Below are 25,471 nucleotides of genomic sequence, written 5' to 3'. Positions count from 1 at the left end.
ATTGTACTATATAATTATTATACGTAAGATTGAATGACATATATAAATATTTGAACAATGCAAGTGATGAAAATACACACGTTATAATGCATGTGCAAAGAAGGTTAATCGTGACAGATGAGAGGATACTTGTCGTATGGGTGCCAGTCAGTCAGAAAACTGAACAGTGTGTATGTTCTTGGACCTTGAAATCTTGTAAGCACTAGCCAGCAGTCTGAGCATTTTGCTTCCCTGGGATGGGAAAATATCGATCATCAAATGAATATTACAAAATTGGCGATAAATTATTAATAAAAATTATGCACAAAAAATTAATTAATGAAAGCACGTACCATGCACGGGTGCTGGTGCCTCGGTGGAGGTGTCAAAGGTACATAACAAAAGATAATACACATTATATCATGATGAACATTTTTGCATAAATTTTGCTGCATTCAGGCAGAATCACAAAGAAACTCAAAGAGTGGGTAATGATCGACCATGATTGTAGTTAAAAACGATTGATGCCAAAAGTTTAAGTCTAGCTTACTAATAGCTAGCATTTTAGTGCAGAGCTAACTACTAAGTAGAGTAGCAACACTCCATGGACAAGTTTTTTTATGCACTCTTCTAAAAAGGCTGCAATGGCATTCCAAGTAGCACAACTAGGCGAAGAACGAAGCATTATTTTGCAAATCTACGAATTAAAATCAGAAAACACGACTAGAAGCCTATAGAAACTCTTACTTGCACTTCATTGATCCTTGAGCAGCTGTAGCAGTCTACACACACACACACACACACACACACACACACACACACACACACACACACACACACACACACACACACACACACACACACACACACACACACACACACACACACACACACACACTACCGTATACCTCGCTTGCGCATGCGCACCGAGGCATATTTAGTAGTATAGGCCATGCACAGTGTATCCTTACCAGTCTGTTGGAGAGAGACTCTAGTTTTTGTGCGAGAAGATGAATAAGAAATAGCTTCTTGTGGGGTTGATGCTGAATCAGCACTTTCTTGAAAGCATGGCAACCAAGCCACACACACACACTCTCATTTAGGAACGGGTTACTCTGCAATGGGGGGGACGGGGTGAGTGTAATAAGATAGACGGTTTACAGCAAGGAATGAGTGTATGTGCATACTTACCACTCCTCTGTTCTGTGCTAACTGCCAGAAATATGCAAACATCTTAACAGCTGTCTCTGCAAGCAACAATCAGAATGTGAAGCTAATACAATCAGAATGTGAAACTAATTTAAAGCAGAACCATGCAACCACATGACAATTAAATATCTTAAAAGCTCTAAACTAGATCAAAGTGAATGCTGGCACTCAAAAATGAAACTAGAGCACTAAAGTGCTAACCCTCGACTGTGACATGAATAAATAGATACAAACCAGAAGAGTGTTATACAATACATGCAGCAGTATGTACGAGCATAAGTAGCTGGCTAAGCAGTGAGTACAAATAAGGGCATGCTGAAATTTTTGAGAATGGAGTTTTAGTAGTGCACGAGACATGCACTGTGGACTAGGGTCACAGCAAAGTCAGCAAAGAAGCCTGGAAATATGGCTCCTGGTATGTTCTGGGGAAAAAGCAACAGCTACAATCATACTTATAGCTTCCTACTTTAGTGACCCTTTTCAATTTTTCCTGGTAGGGATCACTTCAGGTGTAAATACAAGCCTCGAATAAAGGCCGCACGCTCCTAGCCCACTATTATAACTTATTGTGTGAATTAGGCTATTTATGTGGCATCCAGGTGAGTAGACTCAAACAAACAAACCGACTGATATAAACCCGCTGGCCACGGCCCGGCTTCAGATTAATGATATGTAGCAAAATAAGTTAGCTGCATGGTACTCACTGAAGAAGAAGAGAAAGTCTTTCCGAGTGAAGCCACCACGCTTACAAGGGTATGCCATTTTGTTGCCATTGGGCATGCTCAGTAGCACAGTGAGGTACTTGTAGCTGGCGATGAGGAAGCCTTGGTAGATATTGACCACTGCAGTTTTGTTTGTCACAACCTACGGTCAAACACTTTGTACATAATACCGTATTACTAGATAACGTTGATCACTTCGCAGCTAGTACTGGTAATTATGACACATGATCCTTGCCAGAATAGAATGCTAAGAGTCAACTTTTTGCTGATTTGGCTTATTCGCCCGCAAAATATTCTAGTAATAATTTTGGTATATACATGCTACTTAGAGACAGGATGGCTACAGGTGCAATTTGGTGAGTGACCAATAACATTCATAGGTAATTCTCACAACTATAAACATAGTGATCATACCTGAGCGTCCAACAGCACAGGCATGCACTTCAGCCTGATTATTCTGGTGTGAGGAATTATAATTGCAGTAATAAAATAGATTGATGTTGCATGCACTGATGACTTTAACATATGACACTTGTGTAAACGATAATATAGGTACATGTATACCTTCTACTGAAATGCCGCAGGTAGCTGAAGTGTTTGCTATGCAGTGCAATGGTCATGTTGTCACGAATGTCTGGGAGAGAAAGACAATAATAATTATGGATTACTATTTACGGAGAACATTTTCAAGGCTTACTCTTGGAGGTGTATATTGAGAAGTCGGCCATTACGTCCAGTGTCTTCGTGTTTAACAAGAGACCGCACCATTTAACCCACTCGACTATGTAGGTGGGGGTGGGTGTCAGTGGGTTTGTCAATGTAAATGGTTTGGGGGTGTCAATGTTGTTGTGGGTAAAGTTGGCATATGTTGTCTGGGGGAGCCTAGTGTTGAGTATTATGGGATAGCCTTAATTGTTCTCCAGGCCAAATTTAGCCTATCCAATAATTCTTATTGCTTTTTCTAAAATTTGGCCTTGGAGAACGTGATAATTATTATGTCTGTGCATGCACAAGAAACATCAACTCAACTCACCATTTTCCAGATACTCAATCTCTTCATCTTTGCCCAGTTTGAAGTTGGTGACTGTTTTGGCGGGGTTGATGGTGCAGTTGTACTCTGCCACGCCCCTCTGCATGGTTGTCAGGAATTCCCTGGCCACACCTACTTCTCGAGTGATGAGAAGAAAGTCGTCGACATACCTCATAAGAAGCTGTGCAATTAAAGAGCACTTAAAGAAATGAAAGTAAATGCAGTCTACAATGAAAGATGATTATGTTTAAATTTGTACACAATAATAATTAGTCCACCCACTGAAGCACAAATTGACTCTATAGCTACAAGTGCTTGTCACAAGCTTCCCAGACCATGAACATTTCTCATAATCATACAAAACTCACTCCTTTGCTTGGGTCGACAGTTGGGAGAACACAGTTCTGTTCCATATCAGCGTAATAGAACCTGTTGTGTGTGTGTGTGTATGTATGTGTGTGGGGGGGGGGGTGGGTGGTGTGAATACAGTAAAGAACAGGGCCTGGCTTGTACATCGATGTATTCTTTATATGTACAGTAGTAGACAACAGTAAACAAGAGCTGCTGCAAAGCACAAACACAAATGTGATATAGTGAATAATTATTCATAACACTGAAAATGTACAATGCATAGCCTCTATCTCTACACAGCTTTTCCTTTCTACTCTTTTGTCACAATAGTACAATCATCACAATAGTACAATCAGAAAAAGAAATGAGGCAGGGTGAAAATAAGCAGATGTAAAGATATTGGACTGTCCATGCACATATATAGATCTCTGACTAAAGTATAGAGTTTGACCTTCATATAACTTTGTCATACTTTACTGAAATTCAAGTTTCATGTATACCATTGGATTCCTTGTTTAAAAAGCGCTTCTATCTATATGCTGTAGAGCTCGTAAGCTCCAACCAGCTAAAAGTTAGAATTTTCCATGTAGAAGTCCCAGGCATACGTGTCCACCACATAAAGCATAAATGAAGCCATAATTGACCACATAACTTCCGGGGTCGAACTCAATGCAAATAGACTTTAGTATTAAACTTGTGTGTCTGCAAGTGGATATGAATCCTTGTGGTTTCTGGCAATAATTATAATAGAATACTGCATTGCATGTAGTCAAGAGTATCTTTTATAATCAATAATGTGTGAGAGAATACCCTACGTTATGACTGTGGGTTACATATCGCCCACGTTTGCAAAAATCCTTGTAGATTACCTTTTTCTTAACTGTACCTCCTTTTCTTTCTTTGCCGCCTCATTTTGTTTCGTTGTTTTTTCTGCCTTTTTATATTATAAAATTATGTTTAGATAGCTAGAGTGCAAGACCTAGGGACGAGGCTATACACTGTACGTACAACAAATGTACGTACAATGCATACAATCAAAATTACCAGCTAGTCACTACCAGTAATAGTAAATCTACCACAATCTCACAATTACTACTCACCCGCATAACAGAGTTGACAGTTTAGCTCCGTGGGCAATTCCCTGTACTTGCTTGTAGTAGTCGTTGCCGAGCTGCAAGCACACAGAAAATAAACGACCAATGAAAATAGTGCAGCTGTGCACACACCTTGACCAGGTTCCCAAACAGATGTTTTTGCAGCAGCGATTTCACTTTCTCCTTTTTGATTTCAATGCAGAGACTCTGTACAGTGATGGTCATATGATAGAAGGACGCAAGTCATGCACAACGATGCATGCACCTTATCAACAAAGATGCAGTTCGAGTGATTCTTTGCCTGCTGCTTCGCAAATTTGAAGAATGAAGGAGAATTCACTGTATAGTATAGATCAAGAGGTTGATTAGACATTGTCATGGAAAGTCGGCCCCAGTTACCTTTTGCAGTAGCTGCTCTCAAGAACAATCGCTGAACCCGTTCCCTGGATATGAACAGCTTAGCAAAGCAGCGAATCAGATACGATCTCTAGAATAGTTATTACAATAATTTTCACTATGGCCAGTAGGTAGTGTTAGATCATGTGAGCTTAGATAGCCTTACTCTGAAGTTTGGCCTAGCCTAGGAATAGCCAAGGTGGCTATGACCACCAATCAGATATAGCACTATCAAAGCACGTAAAATGTATCCTACGTAACTACTAGCTACCAACACTTTTTAGGACTATACTCGACTCTGTGGCTTCCCAGTCAAAAATTATCAAAAAAATGTACATACATAATTATTGTGGTAAACCACAAGCTAGATATAGGTACTTTTTTTTTTGTATTGGTTTCCTGATAGTGTACATTAAAGTGCTGCTAACCTGAGACAAGACATCTTTAGAGACAATCTCAAGAGCTTTCTTTGGAACCATCGAGTCATAGCAACTGGAGATATCGACTCGAACAAACAGCAACGGCCTGAGGGAAAAAACAACACAGCAACTCTGAGACTCACTGCACTGGTAAGGATGCTATCAAGTTTAGCTTGTCTAGTACACTTACTGTTGCCAGCTGTTAATCATGATGTGTATGTTTGTAAGAAGCCACAAATATATGCTAGCTATACTACTGCTAACTGTACATTCACTAGATATTATGTGCAGTATCATAAGATTGAGTGGTGCGGTTAGTCAATCGCAACTAACTCTTTGGTTGGTGTATCAACTTTCTTTTGTTCGGTTGAGAATCTCTTCAGTTTTACGAAAACCTCATGCAGCCCAAAACAAGAGCTGGCAATGATCTCGGGCCGTGTGTTCTATAAGAGAGAAAGTTTATATAAAAACTTCCTAACAACTAATCATACGCATTACATTATCAAATTCTCTTGACAAAACACTAGATATGTGCTAATTATGGCTACGAAAGGTGGAAGGAATAAAGTGGATCTAAGCTTGTAAAATGCCATCCATCTAGCCTTTACACACGGTCAAACATACCATTATAATGTGTGCGTAAAATACAGTGCAATTTTGCAATGCTAGTGATGCAAGATGTCAAATACATACATGTAGCACTGACTGGAATGATTTGATCTGCTCACTCACTGGGCAACAAATGTCTTTGTTGTCTATTGAAGTTGTATGTTAATCCTGGGCACAGGGAGAGAAGGGGGAGGCCCATGGCTTCATTACTATCCTAACCATTACTATCCTAACCACTACAACCACAAAGCCATAATTATAATAGATCAGCACACAAACTGAATGTTAGATACCGTATAGCGCGAAATGTTCGAGGGGCTTAATTTTCGTGGATTTCGTGGGTTAGAATTCTATACGAAAATTAAGTCCACGAAAATTGTTCTTTAATTAGAATTACCTGCTATAGTGCAAATATTTAAAGGCGTGGCTTCCGGTAAGCAGTCATTCCGCGAACATTGTGCAACGAAATGGTTTTTAGAGGCCAATCCACGAAATATAAGTGCCTCGAAAATTTCGCGCTATACGGTACTTGTACACGTACACTTTATTCCTGCCATCTACCACGAAATCATCATGCAGATTGCTAGTTACATATACATGCTAGAAAATCGAGGAACAGGTAGTAACGTAACCCTTCCTCTTCTCTCGAACCTTCTCATAGTTAAGCACATGGAAGACGTCCCTCAGCTGATCGTTGATAGATAACAGCTGGGGGTGACCTGATAAGTTGATCTTGGACCGGAAGTTGACAATCGGTCTCACCCCTTTCGTTTTTGGAAGGAATCGTAGCTTTGATATTCCAAGAGTGTGCCCGAAGTGAACGTGATGCTGTACCTCTTCCTTTAATTAGAATAGGGTATATAAATAACAACCGTCTGAAACAATGATACGTGTACGTATACTCAATGAAAAGAATTATTTGCATGACATCACTATAGCTACTGTTACACTACATGATCCGAGCATGGGTACTCATGTATGACAAGCATCCATTCATTATTCTATAGTTCTGTGAGTAATGTTCTATTGAGGAGTGCATGAATTACGAACCAGCTGAGTAATTCATGCATAGTTTCATAATTGCATTTTACAACTGTAAATATTAGCAAACATGAATAATTATCGTAATAGAAAGACTATACTGACCAGTGGGATCTGCTGGTAGGGGATGATACGAACAGCCAGCTCTTGGATACGAGACCACACCTTTTTTCTGTAGTAGAAGAGGCAGTTCTGATGCTCAGAATGTTCGGTCACGTAGAAGAAAGCCTGAGAGAGTTGTGTTTGTGTCAGGAGAGGATTATGTGCTTAATGTGCTTAATTAGAGATACTAATTTTATGTTCTCTGGGGGTGGGTTGCCATAATTATGCATACCTCCATGGGAACGACAAATTTTTGAGTGGGCAAAGACGGTTTGAACATTTCCGTACCACCACCATAATTAATTGCCACAGCTAGTTCATGAGACCTATATATGTATGTTGAGGTGTATTATAGGTTTATGTAGGTGGATCACATTCCATAGCAACAACAATGATCGCCCTGTGAGCTTAAAAACCGTTCCCAAGCAATATATACGTCAATCTATACATATACCAATGTTTTCCCACCGTGGACAATAATTATGGCTGCACGTTACCTTGAGTGTCCTGATTATGACACCTGTCATCAGCCAGTGAATAAGACGTTCAAAGAGACGTCTCTGTGGTGGGTGTGGTCTTCCTTTGTGCTTGGGTGGGTGGAGCTTCAGCCAATCACAGTGAGCAAACTGATTCGTGAATGAACATAAAATCAGTGCGATAAATATGTTATATGTGGCAGTCTATACGGTTTATGTACTATTGCATGTGTATATGAGTGCAATAATTATGTCAAAAAAGATAGTACTGGAATGACAAACTCCTTGAGCATGAAACAGAGTTTTAGAGTTGCATGGAGACATGCAGTAATGCACTGTGGACTCGGATTACAGCAAAGAGCTAGAAGCCGGAGCCTGGAGAGTCAGCAAAGAAAGCTCCAAAACAACAACCATAATAATGCCTCGAATAAAGGCCTCATGGAGGTTAGCTAGCCAGCAGCCATGCAAGTTCAAGAGCTTTGACATCAAAATCTGTCACTATTAATTAAAACTTGTTGTGTGAAGGCTATCCATGCTGTAAACGCAATCCATGCTATAAACGCACTGCTATGGTATCCAGGTGACCAATTACAACCGACTACTATAACTCGTTGACTGCGGCAGGGCTCCGGGTTAATTATGCTTGTTGTAGACTGGCCACTCAGAGGCGTAGGAAGCAATTTTGCATTGCATGGTCAGGCAATTAATATTATTGCGCAAAACAGATAGTTATTACTATGAACGCAATCATAGATAGTGATGTCATCAGATTCTAAATAGTTGCGGGTAGGAGCTGTATTGATCACCTTAACTCCTTCACACATCTGCTTCACAGACAGTGTTTCTCTCCTCCGAAGCTGAAGGAACTTCCGCAGGTGATAGTAGAACATCCTCCTGTTGTACTTTGACCCCCACAGCTCCAATGGGACCAAACGTTTCAATACGCTCTTAAGGAAACCCAACACCTGTGTGATAACAGGGTGTCATACAGAATTTTGAAGTAGATTTGAGGGGGAAATAAGGCACGCGGAGTGTGTCACTGGCTAGGGGAACCCAAGGGCATGCTCCCCCATGAAAAATGTTTGTAGTATTAGGTGAATTCCGGTGTTGCCTTTACATAGTCATAATTATGTACAACTAGTACTCGAATGCAAATATTTGAGCCAGAGGGGGGATACCCCCCCTTTCCTTCTTATGTATGACACACATATACTGGATATGAATAAGTGAATGCAAAACCAACCATTACCAACACTACACCATTTTCAACTACTGTTATTACAAAGGGAATTAATCTGGTTGAAGGTAAAAGGTTCGCACTGACCAAACATATACATACAATACTTCAATTTCAACCACAAGTACTTTCTCTGATTGTATAAAGGAAAGCCATAAATTGAGACACCTGATCATGTGACAAGTGTTCGGACACCAGATTTCGAAGCACAGAAGTTGTGTCTTCATCGCCATGGTTGCCTGGACACTCCGCAGACACTGGGCAGTAGAAATTCAGTAGAACGTGGTAGGGCACCTTGTGTCTGCAAAAGTGGGAGAACAGTGTCAATGGGTAACATGAACCCCCCTCTCCTGATAATACTTTTAGAGCAGCATGCATGACCTTATTTTTCAGCACAAATGGGCTATATATAGCTTTGTTGCCCAGTGAGTGGGCAGATCAAAGCAATCCAGTGCTCAGTATATGGCATGTTGCATCACTACCATAGCAACCATATGCACTTGCACTGAGTGTACCATGTAAATGCAGTAGATTTCTGTAAGAGATATCCTTTTGGGACTTATGCCCCACCATTCCACCCAATACCCCTTTCATAGGCTACTACCTTTTTAGCCCACTATGGAATTCATCAAAACTAATGAATACACTAAAATTCATTCAAAACACATGTGTTTTATTACGATTTATATGACCAGTCAGACGAGTTTAACGTCATTGGGCAACAAGTTAGTTATTACAGGCGCCCTCGTGCAACATGCCATATATTGCACTGGATGACATAATGCCCTCGGGCATTATGTTGCTCCAGTGCAATAATTATATGGCATGTTGCACTCTGGTTGGGCAATAACTAATATATACCGTATAGCGCGACATTTTCAAAGGACTAAATTTTTTTCGCTGTTTTTGTGGGTTAGCAATCCTACACGGAAATTAATTCCACTTCATTTAACTGTTATACTTTTAGGGGCCATTCCAAGTGCCTCGAAAATATCGTGCTATACGGTATGTGGGCGTAGCGTCTGCATTTGACCACAACACATGGCTGCCATGCATGATTGTATCAGCTGCATGACGGCACAATGGGGTAGCTATATATGAATATGCTTAACGCTTAGATCAGCGTAATAATTATGATATCATGAATGTCACAACACATGGCTACATGCATGCCGTATCACAACAAGTGCTATGACTATACATGATGCAACAATGTGAGTGCATGACCCAATGCAGTCATGCATGACTGTGTATGGCAATATATAAATACACTGCTGGGCGCACCTGTGGTTACTTAGCAGTTTAGTGAAGTGAGAGATAGCTGTGTTGAGTCTTCGAGGTAACCGCACCTGTAGGAACAGTTCAGAGAAGCAGTATACTGACTAACAGTAACAATAACAACATAATTATATTGCGATCAAGTAAGTACACATACACTGACTGTAACAGAAGTAGGGCTAAATGTATGAAAATTAATGTGCCTAGCAACAAGGTGTAAATTAAAGTAGTCTCGCGGGCTATACTTTAAATACTGATACTACGTATGGTGATTATAGCCAGGTTTTTTGTCAAGTTCTGGAATTTCGGAACGATGGCATTTCAATACAAAAATGTACCGCAAGCATTTAAAAGGGGCGTCGTTTACAATCATCCGCCATTGCTAAAAGTTGAAGTTACACTGTACTGTTGGTTGTCAATCAGGCAGATAAATGTATCACTTTCTTGAATATCCAGCTGATGGATAGCTGCACTCAAGATAGCCTCGGTCCCAGGCCGATTTTTTTTTAATAGAACGAAGTTGAAAAATACGGCCTGGTATTGATTGTATCTGGGCGTGGCAGGAACCGGAAACTAAAGCAGAGATTCTTTACATTTTGTTTCCTGCTTTTTTCTGTAATACTAAAGGTGTACGTAGAGGCATTTTACTCCCGTAAAACTTACAGTAATGTAGCTCCGTGTCATGTTCTCAATTTATAGGTAGCTAGCTAGCTAGCTATGGCATGCAACGCGTTGTCTTGTTTGAAGCAAGATGGCCTCACTCTCATGGCAGAACAGGCCCAGGCTCTCAAGCTCCTGTTTGAGGGAAGGGACGTGTTTATCTGGTTCCCAACGGGGTATGGCAAGTCTCTCTGCTATATCATATCAGTTGCTACCCTTTTTAATGGACTACAAGCTAGGTAGGACCAAGGCTCCTCCTGTTGACAAAAGTGTTGTTCTTGTCTCTCCCCTTGTACCTCTCATCATGAGACTCATGATTGACCAGGCAGGAGTCTAAACAATAGAGGTGTTTCTGCTGCCATCCTCAGTAGCAATGGAATCGACAAAGATTTGGTTGCCACTGCATGCCAAAGAAGTGTCTTCTGGGAAGTATTTCCTGCTGTATACTGCCCCAGAGGCTGTTGTTGAAGACCACTGTTGGAGGATTCATTTTTTGCTGTACCACAGAGTCAATTTATTAAAAAACCACGCCCAGATCACTCCCAAATACAATCATACCAGGCCTAGTAGGCGACCTAGCGTTCAATTGGAGACGGATCGGCATTGGAGACGGATCGGCCTGGGATCGAGGCTACACTCAAGAGTGAAAAACAGAATGGGGAACTATGGTCAGGTAGAAATAGCCAAGACCCCTTCTCTCCAGAGTTACTGAAACATGAGATAATAAAATGTGTGATATGGAAGCAGAAATCAATGCAATAGGACAGCATGTTTTTGTATGTGCAGCTCTACAGATTTAGATCTACAATAATTGATAATTGTTGTGTATGAATCATCCATTGTCTTGATACATTGTAGAGACTAGCTTCTTCTATTTTAATCGCTGTAGAGTGTCTATAATTATCTTACTTCTTCCGTGGAGAAAGACTGGGTGTTTGTACAGCAACATTGCGTTAATGCAGTACATGACAGGATGCAATTATTAAATTCCACTGCGACACGAAAACCTGGCTATAGTCACCATACGTAGTATCACGTATGGCCTTACGAGACTAGGTGTAAGCTACTCCACATTGTATGAGCTTCGTTTCTTAGTTTTCTAGTAGCTAGTACAGTGCATATTTGAAAGTAGGCCTGATCAGGTGCTAATCATGATGTCAACCTTTTCAGGGCAGATTGATGATGCTCCTGGTCTTGTCGTGCCCCTGGAAAAAAAGATCATGGCCACCAGCTGTCTTGCATCACTGCTAGACTCGCTGTATCTGTTTAATGTGTCTGTGTGTGTGTGTGTGCGTGCGTATATAGCAGGGCTGCATTTAGAGTACCCCTATGAAGGAGCCCGTCTGTTTAGATCGTAAACACACTCAATTCTCAATTTGGAATGGGCCATAATTAAGAACAAGGGCTATTAACGGAGACCAAGCTTAGACCCAGCAGAGATCTTCTATTCCCAATTTGTCTCCCCTGACCCAAATCCTGGACGCAGCCCTGTGTAGCATAACAATGTAGTTATTAAGTAACAAGAGTTCATTAGGAAGTCTTATATCGATCACAATTAAGAGTTCATGCGTGCATGCATGACGATAGAGGAAGTATATATTACTATGATCTTGGCATTAACGTATTGACCAATTATAGGTGCAATAATTATACATCAATTGGAGTTAGGCGTGAACATGCAATAATTTTTTATTATGTATACATGTGATATTGCTAAAGGAGATGTGTGCCAACAGTTGCCTATTGATAGACTTACACTTTCTAGAATAGCTCTCTTTTAGGTCAGCTGCATAGCACATTGTCACCTTATTAATCAGGACTACTGTATCACTGCAACCAACAAAGCACCCAATTATACTCACACGTTTCTTCACCTATCCCTAACAGAACATACTATCAGGGTGAAACCACCAAGACACACTTCACACTTTATCAGTATAAGCTTCTATACACCTGAAGATACAAGTTAATTCCCTATGCACTCTGTGTACAAAGCAACACTGAATATGCAAGCTGACTATACACTTAAATTACCGCTTCCCCTTTCTATCCTTCTTTAGACCTCGGCTTGCTTTCCTTGATTTCCTCGTCTTCCTCTTCTTCCTGGAATTCTTAGTTGCAGCATCCATTTCAGGTGGTTTCTTTCTCTTCCTGAGTTGGTACCGACTGTTGGATAGAAATTCAGTATCATCATTAGAGCTTCCAGACAATTCCCCATCTGAGCTGGAGTCACTAGAATCTGACGTGTTTATGTCACTAGATTGTTGTGACATTTTTGAAATACAGTTACTATCACTGGTTGGTTTTTCAATGTCAATGGTCTCTCCACTAGATTTGGTAGGTGAATCTGCAGTGTCCATGACAGCACAGCCGTTAGAAGAAAACAAAGAAGTTGAGTGGTTATCGTTGGGGGCAACCACTTCTTGTACGCGCTCAATATTATAATGAAGCGAGGATGTTTTTGAGGGTGAAACTTTAGTGTTTTGAGGTCGAGTCATGGCAACCGAATTTGAGCTTACAATTATGACAGAATCGTTTGCAGTAGTTGCACTAGAGAACAGTTCCTCAGAACTCACACAGCCACCAACAAACTCTGTCATGGATGCACCCATCGAATTGCCGATAACTTCATTGTTTGTTTCCTTGACGTCACTTTCGGCAGATGTCTCACCATCTTCACTATCATCAAGCATGGAAACAAACATGGCTGCATCGTTGATGATAGAACTGTTGTCACATTTACCGGTCGTTTCAAGAGCAGTGTCTGACTCTGCAGAAAACGAAAGGCAGTGTGCAAACATTGTGCTACGTACAAGTAATCAATACAGCAATCTTATGAGAATCGATTTCTAAAGGCAGGAACATTCTGTATATGACACTGCTCGAAAAATGTCCAAGCTTATTACTCACACACATCGACATGCCATATTTGCAATTAATCCCCTTCCCCTAAATCAGCCCCCACCCCTACAATTTGCACTCCTGATGACCATTACCTGTCTGCACTCTGGGGGGTAACAATTCCAAACCCCCACCACCCTTTGAGGGCATCAAATGACTGACTGCAACAGTAGACTTTTGCATTGTGTTGTAAATTGGCACACCTACACGAAGTACATTGCCCCAATAAGTAATATTTATATCGGTACTTAGCTAGCAATAAGTGTTTTAATGTGTGCACGAGGATGATGAAATAATGCTCAAGGTTGCGTAAAGCATTATCGCATTATTGAGTGCACTAGTACTACTTTTCAGATTTGAAAAAGCTAGCTAGCTTCTAGCCTCGATCCCAGGCCGCTCTTCCTCGAAGAGAGGGCCTGGTATCAACTGCTTGCGCATGCGCTAACCATTAGCCAGATACCGGCTAACGAAGGATAACAACGTGTATGCTTAGTAAAACAATGACGTCATAACGAACGGAAGTGGATTGAAGGAAGTAGATAGAAAGTTCGATTGAAGTCCGTCTGATAGCATTCTGACAGCTACCCGTAGCCTGCTATGCTAACAAAAGACTCACAGCCTGCAACATTGTGGATGACAAATTGTCTGAATGGGGTGAAAGCTGACACTATCCTATATGGACTGGCCACAGCCTATCTAATACTAACTTTGGTGAAAGTCTACCATACTACTGCTACTGACAGAAAATAGCTGTTCAACAAACATACAACTCTGTCTCTAGCTAGCTAGTTATATAGCTCTGTGTATGACTCTTTGCCAGGATTTTTCTCTATTATTGGAAGTTTTACGGGGCAAAAATAGTTTAATAATTTTGCGCATGTGCAAGCAATCAGTAGCAGGCCTTATCTTCAGGGGAGGCTAGCTAGCTTCAAGCTGCATTTTTGAGATGTTGGATGCATGACTTGATGATAAAAAAAGAAAAAAAGTATGCAATAATTATGACATTTATAAAGCACAGTCACATGACTGCATTTGATGAATATCATTAGCACAATTTTAAGTGTGCAATAATTATAAGAAAGTCACGTGACTGAATGTTATTGGCTCTAGGTCACATGATTCACAATAAACTAAGTCCCCTTAGAACTATAGTAGTAAACAAAGATAATTATAGCTAGTATTACTATTTTGAACCTGTGATTTGAAGTGATGATGAGTTACCAAGTGGAAAAAACAGGCATATGTCTTTTCTTGGGATGAGGCTAGAACTGTGGACACACAAAAAAAGACCAATTATAGCAGAGAAACACTTATACGTTATATACAACAGGGCTCTGCACAGACACTACACTGACTGGACCTCTAAATACAGCGTGGGGTTAATAACGGCCAGATATCAGTCCTTTGTGTTTGATACTCGGGATTAAGGTATGTAACTAGTGCCCCAAGGACATACACTCACGTTAAGCTGTTATGCAAATAGTACATGTACGAGAAACTTGACTTGCCTGGCTCCAAGCGTATCAAGAACACGCTTCAGAGTAACCCCTCCACATGATAAGTCCGCAATACTGAGTACATTCACAGACTGCAATAAAATTGATCAAGTATAGTGAAATCTCCACCCTTAGTGTACAAAGCCAATGCTGCCCCAATCTATTATTCGGAGGTTTCGCTGTAAACTGATCATGAGCATGCATGAACGAGCAAGCAGGTATTGCAAAACTACACTAAATACGTGATCAGATGCCAATATGGTATGTTTACAGGGTGTTCCCCTGGTAGTTCCCCCCGCACATATCTTTGAATCACCATAACAATTGTATAAAAGCAGTAAATGAATACCAGGAATACATGCATGGTTAATTAGAAGAGGCACGCAACTGTGACCATTATTATTTGCAAAGACTACGTAAAATTACTTTAAGATAGAATGTCTACAGTGTACATGAATATAGTGTATATGTAGCATGCAGTAACATTCGTGCGTGGGTGGCACCAACAAAGTATGAATTTGTTAGGCTAAGTAGTTTAGGACAAAGACACTGCTGGCTTTACATATAATCTGCTACATATAGATCAGACGCTTGTAGTCTAGCTAATACAAGGGAGCATAAAAACGTCACATAATAATTATAATAGTCTGATCATCTCGTTTGGAAGACGTACCTTAACATCACGAACAAATCTGTCACGATTCGGAGTAATAAAGCAGTCAGGATTGTTGGTCGCCACAAAAATCTTGCAACAGAGATGCTTTAGCTGCCGACAATGTTTCGGCTTTGTGTGGAGTGCAGACGAGGTCCCCACACAACCAGCTTGCTCAGTAAACTCACAGAGGGTTGTGCAGTGCGTGTATATACTCCTGAGAATAGTCTGTACTTGAACGAGGTCTGACATTGCCCCAATGAGGCGAGGAGGAGAACACTTCAGTTGTTTTGTTCTCTTCAGAGGATCAGGATGTGGGTCCGCGTCCGTGCATCAGCAGAGTCTACGCCCACTTCTTGATATCAAAAGGCGGTTCAATAATTATGTTCAATATTAATTTTTCCCAAAAACTATTGGTAAAAGATGGCGATGCCTCGTGCTGGAGGACATTAAAGCTAGCGATTAAAAAAGGCTAATCTTCTGTGAGTGCATATAATTATTGTTCTCATCATTATTTCAGACCTGTTGTTTGTAACTACGTACAAGATTGTGGGGTGAATGGTGCATGCTCCCTATTCTTTTTTAAAGCTATAATTTCTAAGCCACTGTCTGATAGACAACATAGAAACTATGATTGTGTTATTTAAGGCGACAATTCATTAACTAATTACGAGGCCAGCAGTTGCAGAGGGTTGCGTCTCATAGTTTATAACGTAGTGCTTATTACAAACTAGAAACATGAGCTGGAGGAATTAAAGAAGAGAATGTCGGCCGAAACGCGGATCGTCAACGCTCTTACTGGTGGTAGACAGATGTCTACCACCAGTTTATATCTACAGACCAGAGGAGGTCCGACAGGCGCGGTGCAGTTCAAGCTAGCCTCTGATTACTCTCAGCAAAAACATACGACGTGGGCAGATAATTATTGTTCAATCAAAGGCTAATTGCCTGAGCTGCACTGCCGCCTGTCTTACCTCCGATCCTATGTCTACAGACAGATGTCTGTAGATGTCTGTAGATATAAAACCATCTGTGGTTAGGTTGTAGTTATTCATTAGACCACACTCAAGTGTTATTTGGTTTCTGGTCCAGAAAGTTCATCAATATTGTCACCTATGAATATAATTTACACACAATATTGTGCCATTATGGTAAAAATAATTAGGTCTCGGTGTGCGCAAGCGAGGTATAGGATCAATTGGATTTTGATTCGAAGTAATGCATTGTTCTTGAGTTATTCTTAGTTTTGCTCAGGTACTTGGAATGCCATTGCAGCCTTTTAGAAGAGTGCATAGCAAAACTTGTCCATGGAGTGTTGCTACTCTACTTAGTAGTTAGCTCTGCACTAGAATGCTGGTAGCTGCAAGAATGAGAAGAGAGCTGCAAGGCTCTACTGCACAGTAGCTAGACTTTGGACTTTTGGCATCTTTTTAGCAATAATCATTGTCAACAATTCCCACTTTTTGCCCCGTGATTATGCCTGCATGCAGCAAAAATATAAAAATGTTCATCATGATTCATGTACGTGTGTATTAAATGTACTGTGTATTAATTAGCATGTAGCTTTGACACATCCACCGAGGCATCAGCACCAGCGGTGCTTTCATTATTATATTATAGAATAAGTATAATGCGGGCAGTGAACCAGAAACAAGATTATTATTCGATTGTATATATTCCCTTCATGCTTACTGTAATTGCTTACTGTAATTGCTTACTGTAATTGCTTACTGTAATTACAATGGGAAAACAGTTTTTAAGAGTAGTGCAGCTTAATTTGAGTTGGCACTTGTGCTACAGCTAGTTGTGGTGAACTGAACGTTTTAATCTTTTTTTTTCATAACTGGACACGCCCACTCATGTGACCACAGGCTAAGAAAGAGATGACCGTTTAATTAGCAAGTGTTTAAGAATTTAATTAACAAGTCATAATTACATAATACAGTAGACTCTCGCTATTCCGGCTCTCTGAAGTACGGCCACCTCGATATACCGGCCATTTGGTTTGGCACGGAATGCTACCTCTATGTTTACTGCACAAAACTCACCCTGAAGTACGGCCACTCGCTATTCCGTTTACCGGCCAGTGCTGGCTGTCCCAAATAACGTTTTCAATGTAATTTTATATGTGTATTACGGCCGGATATGATGTTTTGGGTGTGGTTTAGTAAATAAAATTGGATTACACTTAAATAGAGAGCAGAATGATTCATTATCTTTCATTATCCTCGAGACAAGAACTGCAAATCAGTGATTAGATTCGAGGTAAGGTCGCTTTTAAGCCGCGGCTAATTATCTGAAGTACGGCCACCTCGCTATTCCGGCCAAGCTGCATGGTCCCAAGGGTGGCCGGATTAACGAGAGTCTACTGTAATATTAGTGCCTAGGGTGCTGTATAATTTATGTTCTAATCGCATGTTGTCCTATTATTCACTGTGATTTGTACAGTGATTAATCGCGTATCAGTAATTGCACGTCGTCATTAACAACATGCAATTACTGCCTTGACGACCGCACATTCGAATAACAGCCGCGGCTAATTTTTGTACTGAAACTGCAGCTAAAAATGTCCTTAAAACCAATCAATAGTATTGCAATATGGGATTAATAGCACGAGTGACAAGCACTGGCAAGGTTGATAGCACTCAGCTACGCCTCGTGCAATTAGTATATCCTTGCCATTGCATGTTACTCGTGCTATTAATCCCATATTGCACTCTTAGCCATACTATTAATTATACTAATTTATCAGACAGCATCATATTATAGCCCACGTAAGATGCCTGGAATAATTATGCCTCGAGGCATAGCCGCACGAGGAATACGGTAAAGCTGACTGTCTGTCTGTGTGTCTGTTCCAGCTGTAACTGCTTAACTGTTGCAATGCGACGAAAACTAACAGCTTCTATAGGCTTCTAGCTACGTTCTCTTGGATTTTGATTTGTGGATTAGCAAACTAAAGCTTCTTTCTCGAGTTATGGCTAACATTTAAGGCTGTTGCAGTCTCTTCAGAAGCATCATCTATTCGCACAAACTTTCTATTCAACTTATTGCACTAAAGTGCTAGCTTTTTGTTAGCTATGACAGTCAGAAAAGAGCTGTAAAGCAGCTAGCTATAGTAGCCAGTATGTTGAGCTTTTACAGACACACCCCTTATTTCTGTGGATGTATGCGCATGTGCGTTCATCCCACGTGTGAGAGAATCCATTTTAAACCCCAGAGAGATCTTGGCAGAATGCTTCTTTTTCCTGAGGTCCTGGTAAGCCACAAAACACTACTATGATACCAAAAGATGCATGTACATAAGTCTTCTCAGTTGTAATATTAAACAATAGATGCCTTCTCAGTTACACATTTGTATAGATAACAGTAGATGCTGTACATAAGTTTTTTCCTTCTTTCTTGCTTTCTTGAGGTCTTGGTAAGCCACAAAACACTACAATGATACCATAATAGATAACAATAGATGCGTGTACGTAAGTATAGATACATTATTTTATACACGTCTCATTTTTTTACCGACTGCTGGTTATAGATACTATGCTTTCTGTTCAAAGCAAACTCATCACCTCTTCTATAACACTCTAATACTTTTGAGCGAAAGCGTATCATTTCGAGAGGCATTAGCACAGCGCCAGCTAGCCTCGAATCCAGGCCGATTAAAATACGGCCTGGTATCCATTACATGTGTAATTAATCATAGGCGTGGTCCGTACACGCCCATGTACTATCTACTATGTATATGAAGCTTTAAGGGCCTAGCTAGTTAGCTGTGGCCCTTTATGGTGTTGTCGAGAAGATTTGCACACTAGTCTGAAGCCAGAAGAGGCTCTCATCTATCTCTATGATGGCTGGATGGTCGTGATGTTTTGATCTTGGTTTCTGTACAAATGAGAGCCTCTCTGGCTGTGCAAGCCTTCTCGACAACACCATAGAGGGCCACAGCTAGCTAGCAAGCCTTCTCGACAACGCCAGTAGAGAGTATAAGCCACAGCTTCACAGCAGACAAGTATTTGATACGGAAAGAAACTAGTAAACAAACTAGTTTACAGTATAATTTTGCAATGGTTTACTAACGTATAACGAGTCACCCAGATTCTGGGGGACTCAGTTTGCACATGCGCACTATCACCCATGCAATAGAGACCTGGTCCCAGGCCGTATTTTAATCGGCCTGGTCTCGAGGGTAAGACCAGCTTGATCACTCGTTAGAACAAGCATGCAGAAAGTATAAGTTCATGATTTTCTAAGTTAGATATAGAACACTACCTTTAGCCAATTACTGATAATAGTTATAGAGGCTATAAAGGTACCTTGGCACGCAGACAATCCTTTTTTGTAGGGCCCCACAAATTTCGTTTTGTTCTGCATGTAATTAGGTTAAAGTTTACATGGGAATTCCCCAGGGAAAATCCAGCTCTAAATTTTCTAATCTCCTCCCCCATGCAGTTAAAAAAAGCTATTGTGTGTTTTTGATGGATCCTACACGACAGCATCCCAAAGACTCAATAAATACTATACCTGAAAGTGAAGAATATCACTTTTCTTCGGCTCAAACTGACTATGCTATAGCATCTGTTGAAATTGATACTACAGCTGATGTTGCATTTGTTACGCAACATAAGAATATTGTTGGAGCTAGTCTTGCAAGCCAGGAGTTTATAATCGATGAAAATAACAGAACGGTCTCAATTGGTCCGAATGCAAGCAGTTCAAGTAGCATGGCCTTGTTTAATAATAAACATGGCTCCGCTATTTTACTGTCAGGTACTAAAGGCACTGGTAAATCAACATTCATGGAAAACGTTATTTGTAACCGTTTTGGAACTTTTTTTTCTATATTGCTCTTAAATAAACCGGACAGTGATAAAATTTGCACGATTGAAAAACTTAATGACTTGCTCAAGCTAACGAAGTGTATAGAAGATTACAGCCTCGAGAATGCTAGTGGTCACAAGTGGTTGATAGTACTAGCACTACACCGGTGTGTCTCAGACTTTCTAGAGAAACTTTCGCCCAATTCGATCATTAGAGCCCTTCTAAACAAGAAAGTTCTACCAGATGCAACCATGTTGATATTATGCAATCCTTGCCAAGTAGATGAACTTATGTCTATAGCTAAAATTCGACACCATTATAACTTGCAAGGCTTCTCCAAACAAGGAATGATAAAGTACATTACCACTAGACGTGCTTCAGACAATAGGCAAAGGCCTTTATTAGGATCTGACCATTCTTCTTTATCTTGTCTGCAACAAAATCAACTAGGGGACGTTAAAAACCCACTTGCTTGTTTAATTCTAGTAGAAGCGATTGGTAGTATAACAATCCAAACGCCAAAGACAATGACAGATTTAGTGTATAAGCTAGTATGTGGTCTGATTGAGCATGCGTTAGATGCTGACGAGAGAGCTGCTTTGCATGACGGGAAATTACGCTTAGAAAAACTACCAGAAACTGTAGAAGCTGCTTTTGAAGCAAATTGTTCTTTAGCTATGGAGCATTTACTGATAGGCTGTAAATGCGCTAGCTACGAAGAATCGTCACAATTCTTTTCCTCCTTCTGTCTCAAACTTTCGAAATTGTCACGAAATGATTGCTTCAGATTTGGGCTAGTGGACCTTGCTACTGGCAGCACATTTCATTGCAATGCATACCAATTTATACATCCGCTGGTAACAGAATTTTTAGCCGGCTTTTATCTGCGCAAACTACCACCAGTCAATCAGCTCACGTTTTTGTTTAAGAATTCTTTAAAATTGTTCGAGAACGGTTACACCCATTGGCTAACATTTTTCTTTGGTCTAACTAGTGATATTTACACTTCATCACAAACAGCATTTGTTAATCCTACAAAATTGATGATGAATTCAGTTGTCGATGTGCTAGTCGATAGCCTTAAACTGAACACCAACTCGAAATATCGGTGTGCTTTAATCAGATCTTTAAACGAGGCTCAAGAAAAAAGTATATTTAGAAAACTATCCTCTAAACACTCGCTTGTTCTAACATTCTCGATGTCTATCGGAATTTTCGATTCTTGTGTTGATTCTGTAGTATCAATTATCAGCAACTCTGGAATGGCAAATTGGATAATCACGACCTCACCAAGAAACAAGCAATTAGCACTTACTTTGAAAGCTAAAGTTGAAAGCGTATCAATTGTGGTGATCTACGATGACTCTGTTATTGATCGACTTGATATTACTCCGAAAAGAAACTCAGCTGAACTCGATAGGCTATACAGAGAAAGTGATCAAACGTCCGAGCGAACTCCCCAAGAATCAATGGAGAAATTAAATCAGTTGGTATGTCGTGCTGTCCGTGAAATTTTGCAACGAGTGTTCCCTCTGTACTCAGCTGTTAAATTGAAAGGTGATTCTAGCAATGTGTCGTATGTTAGTTTCTTAACGTGCGAATGCTTCAAAGAATCGTTTTCGAAGTGTGTGCAATTATATCCATTAATACCTATTCACTATCTGGATGGACCGAAAAAAAATACATCAAATGTACCACTCGAATCGATGTCTATGTCAGATCGTCACAATGCCGAGAAACACAATGGTGGAACCGTGGAGGTGGTCTTAATGCTTCGTCCTTTACCTGAAAGAATAAAGGGTGTGGTTCCGTTGACGAATGAAAAATTCAATCTAATTTTATCCAACGATTTGTCTGTGGAATTTTATCAAGAGAATAGCAGCGCAAACGCTAATTTCAGTAAAATTGAAGAATGTGTAGCAACGGTACGTTGCATGGATAATTTTGATGCCACTCGAGATAACACACAAATGATCCTCCCGTCATTACAAGTCGTTCCGAAGATGCTAACTGGCCGAGCCCAGCACGCCCTCCCTAAGCCTTTTGTTCACCCAGCTGAAGTTCCTAGAGTTGACTCAATACTACCCGAGGGTTTATCTAATACCTTGCAAGAAGGGTCTCAAAGATCGGATAGCATTCAAACTCCCGGTGTTGCTAATCTCAACATGGGTAGCGTAGATCACCAATTGCTTCCCTCTGTATCCCCGTACGGACATGTACCCATGAATCCTTACCACTCTCTTGCGCAAACTGGAGGGGCTACCTCCATACAGCCATCGCATGGAGCATTTGTACACACCTTTACTGCTGAACAAGCTGTTGGTGAGGCTCAACAATCGTCAAGACGACAGGCTAATCTCAGACAAGGCACTGTACTATATACTTCAGTTCCTGACAAGATACCATCTGATCGAATACAGCCCCTACCAACCCAACACACTCTTATTCGCAAGGGTGGCAATGGATCGATATTCAGCGAGAATGTGAATGGATTGGCTTTGGCAGTAAAGAAGACCAGTTATCGCAGCAAAGAGTACGCAATCATTACGAAAATTCGCCACAAAAACATAGTCCCCCTGTTAGCGTATGTGTGGGGTGAAGAACACAAAGAAAGCAAAAGGAGATTTTTTGTTTATCACTACCTGCCCAAGCTTAGTGGCGATATGGCTAGATTGGTGACCGATAAAGAAGAACTTAGTTTGCACGATTTCCACAAGCGTCATCATAATAACCCTCGAGCAATGGGTGTTGCCGTCGGAAATGTCAAATACATTCTCTCACAAGTGCTTGAAGGATTACATTATTTGCACGACAATCATCGATGCATCCATAGGGATGTGAAGGCCAGCAACGTGCTCATAAAGTTCTTCTGTAATTGTGATAACCCTGTTCAATGCTCATGTGATGTCAAGTATCAAGTGAGTGGCCAGTGTGGTCTTGGTGTGTGTGTGTGTGGGTGTGTGTGGTTTCACACTTTTACACATAATTATCAATTTAGGATATAATTGCTTTGCCTTATTGTTCAACCTTCTATAATCAGCGTGCATGATAAATCTGGATCCACAATCACCTGTACATTTGATGTACTTGTACTGAATACTGAATTTGTGTACCTTAATTTTGTTGATTAATCATCTCTCTGTACGTCTGTAGGTGGTCATATGTGACTTCGATGCTGCGCTAGAATTGGACTCATCTTCTCGAATACCTCCCACCACCACTCACTCATCACGCTCACAAGCTAAACAGGTAAGATTACTGACCTCTTAAGACCAGCCTATATTCATCATTTTGCTAATGAGTACTGTACATAATGGGCCTATTGCGATATACTTATTATGAGTATAGCATTGTTCTCTTTTTGTCATACTCTTTGTATTGTTTCATTGTATTCTCCAATACCATATCACATGTTGATCTCTCCCTGCCCCCCCCCCCCCCCCCAGTACGAGATTGTTCCGGTGGGTACAAATGGGTTCCGATCGCCTGAATCCAGTATGCTCATGATTGCTAATTCCCCTGATGCGTTCTCTCCACCCCTCTCTACTAAGGCAGACATCTACAGCTTTGGTATTCTCTCAATGCGACTCATGATGAGCACTGACACTCCGTACAGTCAGCGGGCTATGTCCACACTGTTATTATATTACCATCAGAGCCTGGGGGTCAGTGAAGGGAGACTCAAAAGCCCCAGTGTGTGGAGGGTGGAAGAAAGTACAGTACTGAAGTTGCTCAAGGTGAGCATTGCAATGTGTATTTAGCCCATTGGTTGCTTTGTGCATTATTATGCCTCAGTTGCGCATACGGTCTTTATCTGCGTGTGTAGAATGCATTGCTCAGTGATAAATGAAGTGCAAGTAAGAGCTTGCAGCCATTAATGATTTCGAACTTTGAACTTTTGGCATCCTTTTTAGCAACAGCATGGTTTACCATTTCCCACTTTTTTCACCATTTCCCCTCATGCAAATGTATATAATTATGTAGTAAATGTTCACAGTGTATGTATAGCATGTATAGCTTCATTGCCTACACTGAGGCATCGGCACCCATGGTCTTTCATTATTTTTTGCTCTGAATTCTGAGCTTGTATCGATCCAGTGTGCAGTACTATACCATACCAGCAATAATTATAATTATGTGTGTGTGCCTATTTCTCTTGCAAGTTTCCTTGTAGTTGTGATAATTTGTATTGAAGCATGCACTGGATAGTTAATTAATTGACTTGGTGGGCAACCTGGAATATTGACTGTTGAGGTTCATTATAATTATTGTGTGATCTTGATTTCTGCAGCTCCACAAGCTCAATGCAAGGATGAGATGGTTAAGAGGAGCCTATGAATTTGCCAGCAAGTGTCTATTAGTGAATCCAGAGGAACGGCCATCAGCAAGCTCTCTTCTCAAGGATCCATTCCTTAATTGATCACATGTGCAGAATAAAGAGATACAAATGATTCAAATTTGCTTGTTTCTGAGGACATGGCAAAGCATCTAACATCGATCTGATTTTGATTGATTGCAATTAAGAATAAAATCACCCCCTACCAGCAAAGTATATACGATTCGAGATACCCTCTCCCAAATTTGGTCAACCATCGTGTCACAGTCAATTCAGATCTTGATTCCGAATATAAATGATGCAATTAACTAAAGAGAGTAAAATAAGAAAACATAATAGATTTGTACTTGACTGAAGAGTGTAAAATAAGAAAACATAATAGATTAATTGATTTGTACTTGGCAATTGATTGTACTTAGCGGTATAATTATGTTATAATTATTGTACTTGAATAAATGTCAATAAAATAGAGTTCACATTGGATGTGACGTCCTGTCTACCTACAGTGCCTGTAATCTAGAGAGTATAGAATACCAATTTTGTGAGTATATATACAGTAGTTGCATGTACTTTAAAATAATTATTTTTTATTACACATCAGTTATCGGTGAATCAGAATGTCTCTTTTAGCTAGCGTCATTGCTCCACTTGCAATGCAGTCAGTC

General features: G+C 40.4%; 3 protein-coding genes and 1 long non-coding RNA gene across 10 annotated transcripts; 1 reads left to right on the top strand and 3 right to left on the bottom strand.

Moving 5' to 3' along the window:
• Window positions 1-40: 40 nt before the first annotated feature.
• Window positions 41-11,840, bottom strand: LOC135347523 (telomerase reverse transcriptase-like). 4 transcript variants are annotated; one of them, XM_064545551.1, is made up of 22 exons: window positions 11,766-11,840; window positions 9,950-10,014; window positions 8,834-8,966; window positions 8,235-8,393; window positions 7,450-7,578; window positions 6,956-7,078; window positions 6,461-6,649; window positions 5,534-5,643; window positions 5,210-5,306; window positions 4,785-4,872; window positions 4,651-4,724; window positions 4,518-4,592; window positions 4,392-4,462; window positions 3,309-3,369; window positions 2,944-3,121; window positions 2,608-2,691; window positions 2,475-2,544; window positions 2,325-2,367; window positions 1,893-2,052; window positions 1,171-1,226; window positions 951-1,094; window positions 41-231 (listed from the first exon to the last, which is right to left on the bottom strand). In XM_064545551.1, exons 1-22 carry the CDS (start codon window positions 11,823-11,825, stop codon window positions 148-150), a joined length of 2,253 nt encoding a protein of 750 aa, XP_064401621.1. In that variant the 5' UTR covers window positions 11,826-11,840; the 3' UTR covers window positions 41-147. The 4 variants fall into 4 exon arrangements, with proteins under 4 accessions (XP_064401621.1, XP_064401622.1, XP_064401619.1 ...); XM_064545552.1 differs by lacking the exons at window positions 41-231; window positions 11,766-11,840 and adding exons at window positions 277-761; window positions 10,343-10,433 and having other exon boundaries at window positions 854-1,094; XM_064545549.1 differs by lacking the exon at window positions 41-231 and adding an exon at window positions 278-761 and having other exon boundaries at window positions 854-1,094.
• LOC135347510 (uncharacterized) lies at window positions 5,221-25,250 on the top strand. Of its 4 annotated transcripts, none has more exons than XM_064545529.1 (5): window positions 5,221-5,350; window positions 20,102-23,388; window positions 23,624-23,719; window positions 23,917-24,207; window positions 24,762-25,250. In XM_064545529.1, exons 2-5 carry the CDS (start codon window positions 20,128-20,130, stop codon window positions 24,888-24,890), a joined length of 3,777 nt encoding a protein of 1,258 aa, XP_064401599.1. In that variant the 5' UTR covers window positions 5,221-5,350; window positions 20,102-20,127; the 3' UTR covers window positions 24,891-25,250. The 4 variants fall into 4 exon arrangements, with proteins under 4 accessions (XP_064401599.1, XP_064401600.1, XP_064401598.1 ...); XM_064545530.1 differs by lacking the exon at window positions 5,221-5,350 and adding an exon at window positions 9,986-10,086; XM_064545528.1 differs by lacking the exon at window positions 5,221-5,350 and adding an exon at window positions 15,026-16,134.
• LOC135348112 (dentin sialophosphoprotein-like) lies at window positions 12,048-13,702 on the bottom strand. Its single transcript, XM_064546288.1, has 4 exons — window positions 13,600-13,702; window positions 12,638-13,373; window positions 12,306-12,433; window positions 12,048-12,091 (listed from the first exon to the last, which is right to left on the bottom strand). The coding sequence occupies exons 1-4, from the start codon at window positions 13,685-13,687 to the stop codon at window positions 12,048-12,050; spliced, it is 996 nt and encodes a 331-aa protein (XP_064402358.1). The 5' UTR covers window positions 13,688-13,702.
• Window positions 18,880-20,038, bottom strand: LOC135347568 (uncharacterized). The gene is made up of 2 exons (XR_010398460.1): window positions 19,966-20,038; window positions 18,880-19,088 (listed from the first exon to the last, which is right to left on the bottom strand). It is a non-coding gene; the product is annotated as an uncharacterized LOC135347568 (long non-coding RNA).
• Window positions 25,251-25,471: the final 221 nt, after the last annotated feature.

The sequence above is a fragment of the Halichondria panicea genome, chromosome 14 (assembly GCF_963675165.1).
Source record: "Halichondria panicea chromosome 14, odHalPani1.1, whole genome shotgun sequence".
NCBI classification, from domain to species: Eukaryota; Metazoa; Porifera; class Demospongiae; order Suberitida; family Halichondriidae; genus Halichondria; species Halichondria panicea.
This window is presented reverse-complemented; position numbering and strand designations above follow the sequence as displayed.

Bases quoted from the DNA above. Each gene is read 5' to 3' on its own strand.
- LOC135347523 (XM_064545549.1), bottom strand. From the start codon at position 11,825: ATGATCTTTTTTTCCAGGGGCACGACAAGACCAGGAGCATCATCAATC. The intron at 7,079-7,449 runs GTAACGTGCAGC...CAACTCTCTCAG, and splicing joins TCATAATCAGGACACTCAAG to GCTTTCTTCTACGTGACCGA. The intron at 1,095-1,170 runs GTAAGTATGCAC...CCCCCATTGCAG, and splicing joins TAGCACAGAACAGAGGAGTG to AGTAACCCGTTCCTAAATGA.
- LOC135347510 (XM_064545527.1), top strand. From the start codon at position 20,044: ATGGGAATTCCCCAGGGAAAATCCAGCTCTAAATTTTCTAATCTCCTC. The intron at 23,389-23,623 runs GTGAGTGGCCAG...GTACGTCTGTAG, and splicing joins CATGTGATGTCAAGTATCAA to GTGGTCATATGTGACTTCGA. The intron at 24,208-24,761 runs GTGAGCATTGCA...TGATTTCTGCAG, and splicing joins CAGTACTGAAGTTGCTCAAG to CTCCACAAGCTCAATGCAAG.
- LOC135348112 (XM_064546288.1), bottom strand. From the start codon at position 13,687: ATGCAAAAGTCTACTGTTGCAGTCAGTCATTTGATGCCCTCAAAGGGT. The intron at 13,374-13,599 runs GTAATGGTCATC...CGTTTTCTGCAG, and splicing joins ACCCCCCAGAGTGCAGACAG to AGTCAGACACTGCTCTTGAA. The intron at 12,434-12,637 runs GTAATTTAAGTG...TGTTGGTTGCAG, and splicing joins AAGGATAGAAAGGGGAAGCG to TGATACAGTAGTCCTGATTA.